The sequence below is a fragment of the Triticum urartu genome, chromosome 2, assembly GCF_003073215.2.
Source record: "Triticum urartu cultivar G1812 chromosome 2, Tu2.1, whole genome shotgun sequence".
NCBI lineage: Eukaryota > Viridiplantae > Streptophyta > Magnoliopsida > Poales > Poaceae > Triticum > Triticum urartu.
The window spans coordinates 615,257,214-615,269,731 of NC_053023.1; the positions used below are offsets into that span (position 1 = coordinate 615,257,214).

Genomic DNA, 12,518 nt, shown 5'->3' on the forward strand with positions numbered 1-12,518 from the left:
TGGTGTTTGCGTTGAGCATAATATGATTGGATCATGTTTATTGCAATACGGTTATTCATTTAAGTCATAGAATAATTGTTATTCTGTTTACATGAATAAAACCTTCTGTGGTCATACACCCAACGTGAATTGTTTATTGAATCTCGATCGTAGTGATACACATATTCATAATATTGAAACCAAAAGATGCAAATTTAATAATGATAGTGCAACTTATATGTGGCACCGCCGTTTAGGTCATATTGGTGTAAAGCGCATAAAGAAACTCCATGCTGATGGGCTTTTGGAATCACTTGATTATGAATCACTTGATGCTTGCGAACCATGCCTCATGGGCAAGATGACTAAAACTCCGTTCTACAGAACAATGGAGCGACCAACAGACTTGTTGGAAATAATACATACTGATGTATGCAGTCCGATGAGTGTTGAGGCTCGCGGCGGGTATCGTTATTTTCTGACCTTCACAGATGATTTGAGCAGATATGGGTATATCTACTTGATGACACTTAAGTCTAAAGCATTTGAAAAGTTCAAAGAATTTCAGAGTGAAGTGGAAAATTATCGTAACAAGAAAATAAAGTTTCTATGATCTGATCACAGAAACAAATATTTGAGTTACGAGTTTGGTCTTCATTTGAAACAATGTGGAATAGTTTCGCAACTCATGCCACCTGGAACACCACAGTGTAATGGTGTGTCCGAACATCGTGACCGTACTTTATTGGATATGGTGCGATCTATGATGTCTCTTATCGATTTACCACTATCGTTTTGGGGTTATGCATTAGAGACAGCTGCATTCACGTTAAATATGGCACCATCTAAATCCGTTGAGATGACACCATATGAACTGTGGTTTAGCAAGAAACCTAAGCTGTCGTTTCTTAAAGTTTGGGGCTATGATGCTTATATGAAAAAGTTTCAACCTGATAAGCTCGAACCCAAATCAGAGAAATGCGTCTTCATAGGATACCCAAAGGACACTATTGGGAACACCTTATATCACAGATCCGAAGGAAAGATATTCATTGCTAAGAATGGATCCTTTCTAGAGAAGAAGTTTCTCTCGAAAGAAGTGAGTGGGAGGAATGTAGAACTTGATGAGGTAATTGTACCTTCTCCCGAATAGGAAAGTAATTCATCACAGAAATCAGTTCTAGTGATTACTACACCAATTAATGAGGAAGCTAATGATCATGATCATGAAACTTCAGATCAAGTTACTACCGAACCTCGTAGGTCAACCAGAGTATGGTCCACACCAGACTGGTACGGTAATCCTTTCTGGAAGTCATGTTACTAGACCATGACGAACCTACGAACTATGAGGAGGCGATGATGAGCCCAGATTCCGCGAAATGGCTTGAGGCCATGAAATCTGAGATGGGATCCATGTATGAGAACAAAGTATGGACTTTGATTGACTTGCTCGATGATTGGTGAGCCATTCAGAATAAATGGATCTTCAAGAGGAAGACGGACGCTGATAGTAGTGTTACTATCTACAAAACTCGAATTGTCGTAAAAGGTTTTCGACAAGTTCAAGGTGTCGAATACGATGAGATTTTCTCACTCATATCGATGCTTAAAAGTATGTCCAGATCATGTTAGCAGTTGCCGCATTTTATGAAATCTGGCAAATGGATATCAAAACTACATTCCTTAATGAATTTATTGAAGAAGAGTTGTATATGATGCAACCAGAAGGTTTTGTCAATCCTAAAGATACTAACAAAGTGTGCAAGCTCCAGTGATCCATCTATGGACTGGTGCAAGCATCTCGGAGTTTTAATATACACTTTGATAAGTTGATCAAAGCATATAGTTTTATACAGACTTGCGGCGAAGCATGTGTTTACAAGAAAGTGAGTGGGAGCACTACAGCCTTTCTGATAAGTATATGTGAATGACATATTGTTGATCAGAAATGATGTAGAATTTTCTGGAAAGCATGAAGGAGTGTTTGAAAGGAGTTTTTCAAAGAAAGACCTCGGTAAAGCTGCTTACATATTGAGCATCAAGATCTATAGATATAGATCAAGACGCTTGATAAGTTTTTCCGATGAGTACATACCATGACAAAATTTTGAAGGAGTTCAAAATGGATCAGTCAAAGAAAGAGTTCTTGCCTGTGTTGCAAGGTGTGAAGTTGAGAAAAGACTCAAAAACCGACCACAGAAGAAAATAGAAAGAGAATGAACAGTCATTCCCTATGCCTCAGTCATTGGTTCTATAAAGTATGCTATGCTGTGTACCCGACCTATTGTATACCTTAGCATGATTTTGGCAAGGGAGTACAATAGTGATCTAGGATTAAATCACTAGACAACGGTCAAAATTATCCTTAGAGGACTAAGTAAATATTTCTCGGTAATGGAGGTGATGAAAGAGTTCGTCGTAAAGAGTTACGTCGATGCAAGATTTTGACACCGATCTAGATGACTCTAAGTCTCGATCTAGATACATATTGAAAGTGGGAGCAATTAGCTAGAGTAGCTCCGTGCAGAGTATTGTAGACATAGAAATTTGCAAAATACATACGGATCTGAATGTTGCAGACCTGTAGACTAAACTTCTCTCACAAGCAAAAAATGATCACTCTTTGGGTGTTAAACACATAGCGATGCTTAGGCAAAGCCCTGTTCCGGTAGCTTCATCATCACTGTCATCACGCCATCGTGCTGATGAAACTCTCCCTCGACACTCAGCTGGATCTAGAGTTCGTGGGACGTCACCGAGTTGAACATGTGCAGATCACGGAGGTGTCGTACCTTCGGTGCTAGGAACGGTCGGATCGTGAAGACGTGCGACTACATCAACCGCGTTGTCATAATGCTTCCACTTACGGTCTACGAGGGTACGTGGACAACACTCTTCCCCTCTCATTGCTATGCATCACCTAGATAGATCTTGTGTGTGCGTAGGATTTTTTTGAAATTACTGCGATCCCCAACACAATGAATCAAGGGCGACATGTATAAAAATGATGAATGGTGGCTTTGCCACAAATACAATGTCAACTACATGATCATGCAAAGCAATATGACAATGATGGAACATGTCATGATAAATGGAATGGTAGAAAGTTGCATGGCAATATATCTCAGAATGGCTATGGAAATGTCATACTAGGTAGGTATGGTGGCTGTTTTGAGGAAGGATATGTGGTGGGTTTATGGTACTGGGGAAAGTTGCGCGGTACTAGAGAGGCTAGCAATGGCGCAAAGGTGAAAGTGTGCATAATCCATGGACTCAACATTAGTCATAAATAACTCACATACTTATTGCAAAAATCTATTAGTCATCGAAACAAAGTACTACGCACATGCTCCTAGGGGGATAGATTGGTAGGAAAATACCATCGCTCGTCCCCGACCGCCACTCATACGGAAGACAATCAAAAAACATCTCATGCTCCAACTTCGTTACATAAGGTTCACCATACGTGCATGCTACGGGACTCACAAACCTTAACACTAGTATTTCTCAAATTCACAACTACTTACTAGCATGACTCTAATATCACCATCTTCATATCTCAAAACAATCATAAGGAATCAAACTTCTCATAGTATTCAATGCACTTTATATGAAAGTTTTTATCATATCCCTCTTGGATGCCTATTATATTAGGACAAATTTTATAACCAAAGCAAATTACCATGTTGTTCTAAAGACTCTGAAAATAATATAAGTGAAGTACGAGAGTTTATCAATTTTTATAAAATAAAACCACCGTTGTGCTCTAAAAAGATATAAGTGTAGCACTAGAGCAAAATTGCCTAGCTCAAAAGATATAAGTGAAGCACATAGAGCATTCTAATAAATCATGACTCATGCGTGTCTCTCCCAAAAGGTGTGTACAGCAAGGATGATTTTAGCAAACTAAAAAGCAAAGACTCAAATTTTAACGCCCCAGACACACCCGCCGGTGGTTGTTACTCCTGGCGGGATCTAGACTGGCCCCACAGATCAATACTAGTCTTTTCTGTGCACTTTGTCCTCACTCGTGCGCACCCGGGAGCAACTTCCCGGTCGGTCACCCATCCTGAAACTACTCCAAGCTGAGCATGCTTAACTTTAGAGTTCTGTCCGAATGGGCTCCCGGAAAAGAAGGAATTCCTTATTGATATGAGTAGTCTATCATCCCTAATAAGCCAGGCTATCACATACACCCCCACTCAGAGGAACCGACGTCCTCGTCGGGCCACAAGAACGTTCCCTCTTGGCACATACGTCTGTGCATCCAATCCAGTACATGTGCCATGCCGTGTGCCACGACGGGTCACAAACGTCATGAACAACATGACCGCACACCTGTCCGCAAACATCCGTGTAACCATGAGGGTCGGCTCTGATACCAACTTGTAACACCCCGGACACACCCACTGGTGGTCGTTACTCCTGGCGGGATCTAGACTGGCCCCACAGATCAATACTAGTCTTTTCTGTGCACTTTGTCCTCACTCGTGTGCACCCGGGAGCAACTTCTCGGTCGATCACCCATCCTAAAACTACTCCAAGATGAGCATGCTTAACTTTAGAGTTCTGTCCGAATGGGCTCCCAGAAAAGAAGGAATTCCTTATTGATATGAGTAGTCTATCATCCCTAATAAGCCAGGCTATCACACAAATCATACAAGATGCTCCAAGCAAAACACATATCATGTGGTGAATAAAAATATAGCCTCAAGTAAAGTTACCGATAGACGAAGATGAAAGAGGGGATGCCATCCCGAGACATCCTCGAGCTTAGTCCCTTATCACTCCTTATTCCATAGTCCATCAAATCCTTGCCCAAAACTTGAAAACTTCACAACACAAAACTTCAACAGAAAATCTCGTAAGCTCCGTTAGTATAAGAAAATAAATGACCACTTTTGGTACTGTTGTGAACTCATTCTTTATTTATATTGATGTAATATCTACTTCATTCCAACTTTTCCATGGTTCATACCCCCCGATACTAACCATAGATTCATCAAAATAAGCAAACAACACGCGAAAAACAGAATCTGTCAAAAACAGAACAGTCTATAGCAATCTGGAGATTTCGAATACTTCTGTAACTTGAAAAATCCCGAGAAATTAGGAAGTCATATACAATTTGTTTATAAACCCTATGCAGAAATAATCAGTATTTTATCGCGCTTCTGCTAAAATTTAAAACTAATCTACTGGGCGCAAAAGTTTCTGTTTTTCAGCGGGATCAAATCAACTATCACCGTAAGCTATCCCAAAAGTCTTACTTGGCACAAACACTAATTAAAACATAAAACCACACCTAACCATAGGCTAGATGAAATATTTATTACAAAAAGGAAGGAAATATATTGGGTTGTCTCCCAACGAGCACTTTTCTTTAAAGCCTTTTAGCTAGGCATTGATAATTTTAATGATGCTCACATGAAAGATAGCAATTGAAACAAAAGAGGGCATCATAAAACATGTGAAAATCACACCTAAGTCTAACATACTTCCTATTCATAGGCATCTTATAGGCAAAAAAATTATCAAGGCAAGCAAAAACTAGCGTATGCAAGGAAGGAGAAAGAAACAATAGCAATCTCAACATAACGAGAGGTAATTTAGTGACATGAAAATTTCTACAACCATATTTTCCTCTCTCATAATAATTACATGTGGGATCATATTCCAATTCAACAATATAGATATCACATAAAATTTTCTTTACATGATCCACATGCATGCAAAGTTGACACTCTTCCAAAATAGTGGGAATATCATTAACTAAAGTCACGACCTCTCCGAACCCACTTTTATCAAAAACTTCATAAGATTGAACATTATCCAAATATGTGGGATCTCAAGTTGACACTCTTCCAGACCCACTTTCAACATTATTGCAAACATTATTATCAATCTCATATTCATCATGGGGCTTAAATAAATTTTCAAGATCATAAGAAGAATCACCCCAATCATGATCATTGCAACAAGTAGTAGTTATAGCAAAATTAGCATCCCCAAGCTTAGGGTTTTGCATATCATTGACATTAATAGAATTTATAATAACATCATTGCAATAATGCTTTTTATTCAAAGATCTATCGTGAATCACTTCAGAAAGTACTTCATGACAATTTTCAGATTCATGGATTTCAAGCAAAACTTCATAAAGATAATCTACTGCACTCAACTCACTAGCAATTGGTTCAACATAATTGGATCTCTTAAAAATATTAGCAAGTGGATGAGGATCCATAATCTTTGGTTCCGATTTGCAATGAACACACAATTATACCAAGCAAACGAGCAAACAAACCAAGTAAGACATAAGGGCCAACGAAAAGACGAACGAAAGAATGGCGAGGAAAAGGCAAATCTTTTTGAAAATCGTTTTAGAAGTGGGGGAGAGGAAAACGAGAGGCGAATGGCGAATAATGTAATGCGAGGGGTGAGAGTTTATGATGGGTACTTGGTGTGTCTTGGCTTGGCGTAGATCTCCCCGGCAACGGCACCAGAAATTCTTCCTGCTACCTCTTGAGCTTGAGCTGGTTTTTCCCTTGAAGAGGAAAGGGTGATGTAGCAAAGTAGAGTAAGTATTTCCCTTAGTTTGAGAACCAAGGTATCAATCCAGTAGGAGACAACGCAACAAGCCACCGAATAATTGCAAAAACAAACACCAACTTGCACCCAATGCGATAAAGGGGTTGTCAATCCCTTCACGGTTATTCGCAAAGTGAGATCTGATAGAGATGGATAAACGGCAAAGTAATGTTTTTGGTGTTTTTGGTTTATGGAACGGAAAGTAAAAGATTGCAAAGAAAGTAAATCGGAAACTAAAATTATAAATCGGAAACTTATATGATGGAAAATAGACCCGAGGGCCATAGATTTCACTAGAGGCTTCTCCCAAGATAGAAATTATTATGGTGCGTGAACAAATTATTGCCGAGCAATTGATAGAAAAGCGCAAAGTTATGACGATATCTAAGGCAATGATCATGAATATAGGCATCACGCCCATGTCAAGTAGACCGAAACGATTCTGCATCTACTACTATTACTCCACACATCGACCGACTCCTGCCTGCATCTAGAGTATTAAGTTCATAAGAACAGCGTAACACATTAAGTAAGATGACATGATGTAGCGGAATTAACTCAAGAAATATGATGAAAACCCCATCTTGTTATCCTCGATGGCAACAATACAATACGTGTCGGTTCCCCTTCTGCCACTAGGAACGAGCACCGCAAGATTGAACCCAAAGCTAAGCACTTATCCTATTGCAAGAAAAACCAATCTAGTTGGCCAAACCAAATCAATAGTTCGAAGAGACTTGCAAATATATCAAATCATGCATATAAGAATTCAGAGGAGAATAAAATAATATTCATAGATAAGTTGATCATAAATCCACAATTCATCGGATCTCGGCAAACACACCGCAAAAGAGTATTACATCGAATAGATCTCCAAGAACATCGAGGAGAACATGGTATTGAGAATCAAAGAGAGAGAATAAGCCATCTAGCTACTAGCTATGGACCCCGTAGATCTGTGGTAAACTACTCACACTTCATCGGAGAGGCAATGGTGTTGATGTAGAAGCCCTCCGTGATCGAATCCCCCTCTTTCAGGATGCCGGAAAAGGCCCCTAGATGGGATCTCACGGGTATAGAAGGTTGCGCGGTGGAAAAGTGGTTTCGTGGCTCCCCTGAAAGTTTTGGGGGTATTTGAGAATATATAGGAGGAAGATCTAGGTCAGGGGGTCACCGAGGGGCCCACAAGGTCGGGGGGTGCACCCTACCCCACTAGGAGCGCCCTCCACCCTTGTAGCCGCCTCGTGGCTCTTATGACTTGCACTCCAAGTATCCTGGGTGTCTTCTAGTCCAAGAAAAATCATTGTGAAAGTTTTATTCCGTTTGGACTCTGTTTGGTATTCCTTTTATGCGAAACTCTAAAACAAGGAAAAACTGAAACTGGCATTGGCATTGGGCTATAGGTTAATAGGTTAGTCCCAAAAATCATATAAAATAGCATACTAATGCATATAAAACATCCAAAACAGATAATATAATAGCATGGAACAATAAAAACTTATAGATACATTGGAGACGTATCACACCACCATAGTCGGCCAGAGACATCTACATCCGTATAAAGCTTCACCCCTTGAAACAGACGGCCACAACAGTCGGCCACCTTAAGAAGCAACGCTCCCCAAAAAGGAAGGCCTCAGCCGTTGGTTATCGCGTGAGAAAAGGTCGCGGCCATCGCCATCCAGCACGTCGACGAGCATCCTAGTCTACTCTATTTCCTACCAGATGTCCCTCGAATGGACTAATCTATCCCATTTTAGTAAAGATGATTGTGTGCATCAATGATGCAGATGCTAGGAATTTACCTTTGTGTGTGGGGGGGTATAATTTGACTGTAATAGACAAGCTCGTCCTCGAGCCTTGGTTGCGCATAAACAATCACAAATAGAAAACACGTCCAAACTCTAAGAGCATCTATAGCCAGACTTGGCAAATCCAGCCCCCTAAACACCCGAACGCGACCATGGACAGCGTCGGACGACCCCTCATATATCCCGCCGATAGTCACACTCCTCATATTTAAACCCTCAAATCCATGCATGCCGATCATACACATGAATATCACATGTGAATAACATTTTTTCTAAGAGAAAATTCATAGTTCAAACATAAAATACTCTGGAAAACCTCTTGTCTCTCCAATAGCCATCAACCTCTCTGTATCTTGCACATTTGGTCATCTCAAATACTCTGCTCCAAACACCTCCACCATGGGGAAAGCAAATCTCAAAGTGGTGTTTAGGCATGTGTTCTACCTCATCCGGGCCATCTCATCAATGGCATCCGCGGCGGTACCTAATGCAAGCATCCTTAGAGCAGCCTTGCATTTTTTGCTTAGGAGAGAATGAGAGTTGTCGGCAACAATCTCTGGTTAGCATGAGTTAGCGATCATGTGCCTCCACTCCCTCCACCACACGCAAGAATAAGGGTTTACGCATACGGGAGCGTCGTTGAAATCATATATTAGAGAATGTTGGTTTGGGTTTTAAGCACTCCTTGTAGAGCAGCCATGCCCCAGTGACCCTATCCCAATTTAGATCTCGTCTCCCTTTGATAGAACCCATGAAGTTCAGAATGTGCTCCACCTCCTTATCCATTTCCTCTGGACGCTCATGATCATCATCATCTCGGCATCTTCATCCGAATTTGATGAATCGGAGAACTCATTTCAAATTAATTCATCAAGCTCCATGTTACGATGCTCCGTGTTTCGATACTCCTCATCCGATGGACCCTTTGAATTCATCGTTTTTTCTACAAAAGAAAAAAAACTGCTCAGACAATTTGTCAAACACATTGGGCAAAGTGCAGCCCGAGAATAGTCGGACATAGCACATCGGCGTATGAGGCGACGAGACGGCCAGGGAGGACTTTTGTGGCGGTGGGGGTGGTGCTCAAGGGTCGGGGCGGTGATGGAGCCATGGTGACACCGAAACTAGGGGAGGGCCAGGACGGACGTGGGAGAGAGAGGAGTGGAAAGGGTTGGTCTCACAAGGTCAAGGGAATTTGATGAAAATTATGGTAAGTGTTGGAAAATCCTAACGGACACTCGTTGCGTCAAGTTGTCGCTGGTTTCCACACTTGGTTGATTGCGAGAGGCCTGGCTATCAAGATGGGCCGGCCCAATTTCCTAACGTACACACACACTGCAGTATCCGGTTTTGGGAACCTTCTAGTAGATTCTTGACCATTCTGGGAACCTTCTAGAAGGTTCCTGAACCGGTTTAATTTACTTTTAAATTTTTAGCCTTTTATGTTTTTTTCCTTTTTCCTTTCTTTCAGTTTTTCGCTTTTCATTTTTCCTTTTCTCTTTACTTATTTCATTTTTTTCAAATTTTTTCTAATTCCTTTTTCTTCTGGCCTTTTTGTTTCTACTTTTTTAGAATTTAAAAGAAAAAAAGTAAAATTCAAAAAATATTCAGAAGTTTAAAGAATTACCCTGTTATTAATATTTGTACACAAATTAAAAAATAATAACAATTTTAGAAAAATGTTTGCATTTTCAAAAAGTGTTCTCTTTTCAAAAAATGTTCACATTTCGAAAATTTGTTTTAAACTTTTGTTCACAAATTAAAAATGTTTGCAAATTTCAAATAATGCTTTTTCCTAATTTTGTTCATAGTTTTAAATTTTGTTAACAGATGCAAAAAAGTCACTTTTTGCATAAAATGTCCGTGTTTTCAAAAAAATGATCTGCTTTTTCAAAATTTGTTCACAAATTAAAAAAAATCCATTTTAAAATTTGTTTGCAGATTCAAAAATTGTTCACAGCTTCAAAACTTGTTCATGATTCTTAAATAATGTATCCGTTTTCAGAAAAATTCAAAATTAAAAAATGTTCATATTCTCAAAATTTGTTCACAAATTCAAAAATGATCATAAATTCAAAAATTGTTTTCAATTTGTCAAAACTTGTTCCGGATTGTCAAAAATTGTTCCTGTTTTTCCAAGATTTGTTGACAAATTCAAAAAATGTTCCTGTTTTTAATTTTTTGTCCACAAATAAAAAAAAATCACATTTTCTAGAAATTTGTTCGTGTTTATCAAAATTGGTAGTAATTTTAAAATATGACCCTGCTTTTTGTTAAATTCCACAACTTCAAAATTGTTCCTGTTTTTAGAATTTTGTTAGAAATTAGAAAAGTTGCTAACATTTCTTGAAAACTCGTGTGTGTTCTGTCAAAAATGTTCGCAATTTTTGAAAAATATAATCAAAATTTATAAGAAAAGTTAAAAAAAGGAAAACTAACCCGATTTGCCTGTGTGACTATGTGACTAGTTCTAAAGAATTCACATTGCCTTTTGACCATGAATGTGAGTCAGACGTAGTGGCTAGCTACCTGACAAGAGGGCGGTTGCGAGATTGAATCCTAGTCAACGCATCGCGTTTGTGCCTGCCTGGGCCGGCCCAGTCGGAAAGTAACCTGTGCGAAGCATCGACATTCTGTCACAGAATGCGGCAGATAGGAAGCCCCGCGAGTCTTGTCTATCAGATCTGACATGACGAGCGCGCCTGGACCTCCCATATCCGTCTCAAAAAATATGAGCTGGATATATGGTGTCCGTCAGTCCGGATGTATAGGATCGCTTTGAGGAGCGGTCACAGTGATCGGTCATTGATCGAACTATCCGCCCGAACGTATAGTGGGGGTTTGAGGAGCCCGATTGTAGATGCTTATATAAAGAGAAGTTTCTGGGAGAGGATCCGAGAATCCGCGTCCCGGCCTGCCTGTAAACCAGCAGCGTCGAGTTGCTGAGTATTGATTTGGTCAATTTCGTGGATTTTGTGTCTGCAAACCGCAAACGTGCACGAGAAGGTGACGTGCCTGCCTGTAAGATGCCCAGCACGGCAACAGGTCGATGGATACCGAGTAAGGAGATTGAGATCGACCCCTCGTGGCGGTCAAGTCTCCTCCCCGAAGGACGGGATCCCGCACTGATATCCTGAATCCGCGTTTGCGTTAAGACACACACTTCCTCATGTACGCGTGTACATACCGACCCAAAATGTGGCATGTACAGTATGTGTGTATAAATACGGACAGGACCGCAATCGAATGCACTGAAATTATTCATCAGTACACCACCCAAAATACAATCGTCCCAGCTCCTACATGGACCTCCCTGCTCAGGAGCAGCAGCCTGAGCCTGAACCCGCCCTGCCGCTCGTCCGCCTGAACCACGTCGCCTTCTCGTGCACGTCCGTCGAGGACTCCGTCGACTTCTACCGATGCGTGCTCGGCTTCCAGCTGATCCAACGCCCGGCGTCCCTGGACTTCGGGGGAGCATGGTGAGGACGCGCAAATTCAAATGCTTCTTGCCGCGTCGTGTAAAAAACAGCGTGTGTTCGCTGATGCGGGATGTTGCTCGTCGCAGGATGCATAGATACGGCATGGGCATACACCTGCTGCAGCGGAGCGCCGGCTGCGACGCGCCTCCGAGGTCGCCGGCGATCAACCCGAAGGGCAACCACATATCCTTTCAGGTCAGTGCAGATCAAGCACGGGGAGAGCTGCGGGCACCCTCGTCGCTGATTAATCTCTGACCCGTGGTGCGCGGTTTGGAAATGGCAGTGCTCGGACATGGCGCTGACGAAGGCGAGGCTGCGCGATATGAACCTGGAGGTGGTCACCACGAGGGTGCGGGACGGCGAGACGACGGTGGAGCAGCTCTTCTTCCACGACCCGGACGGGAACGTGATCGAGATCTGCAACTGCGAGGACCTTCCCGTGGTGCCCCTTGCTCCACCTGCTTGCCTTGCCAAGCACACGGTGTAGATGAACGTGCATCTCTAGTTCTCGTGCTAGTGCTTCGTAGGGATGATCCTGCGAGAAATGGGGGTGGAATTGTTGTTGTATACAAGCATGATTTGATTCATTTAGATTGCAAACAAAATGTACTTCATGACCTTGATTTGCACATTCATTGTTGGGCCGTAATGCTTA

General features: G+C 41.3%; 1 protein-coding gene across 1 annotated transcript; it reads left to right on the plus strand.

Moving 5' to 3' along the window:
- The first annotated feature begins 11,628 nt into the window (after positions 1–11,628).
- On the plus strand, positions 11,629–12,518 carry LOC125533789 (glyoxylase I 4-like). Its single transcript, XM_048697140.1, has 3 exons — positions 11,629–11,863; positions 11,950–12,058; positions 12,147–12,518. Exons 1-3 carry the CDS (start codon positions 11,688–11,690, stop codon positions 12,348–12,350), a joined length of 489 nt encoding a protein of 162 aa, XP_048553097.1. The 5' UTR covers positions 11,629–11,687; the 3' UTR covers positions 12,351–12,518.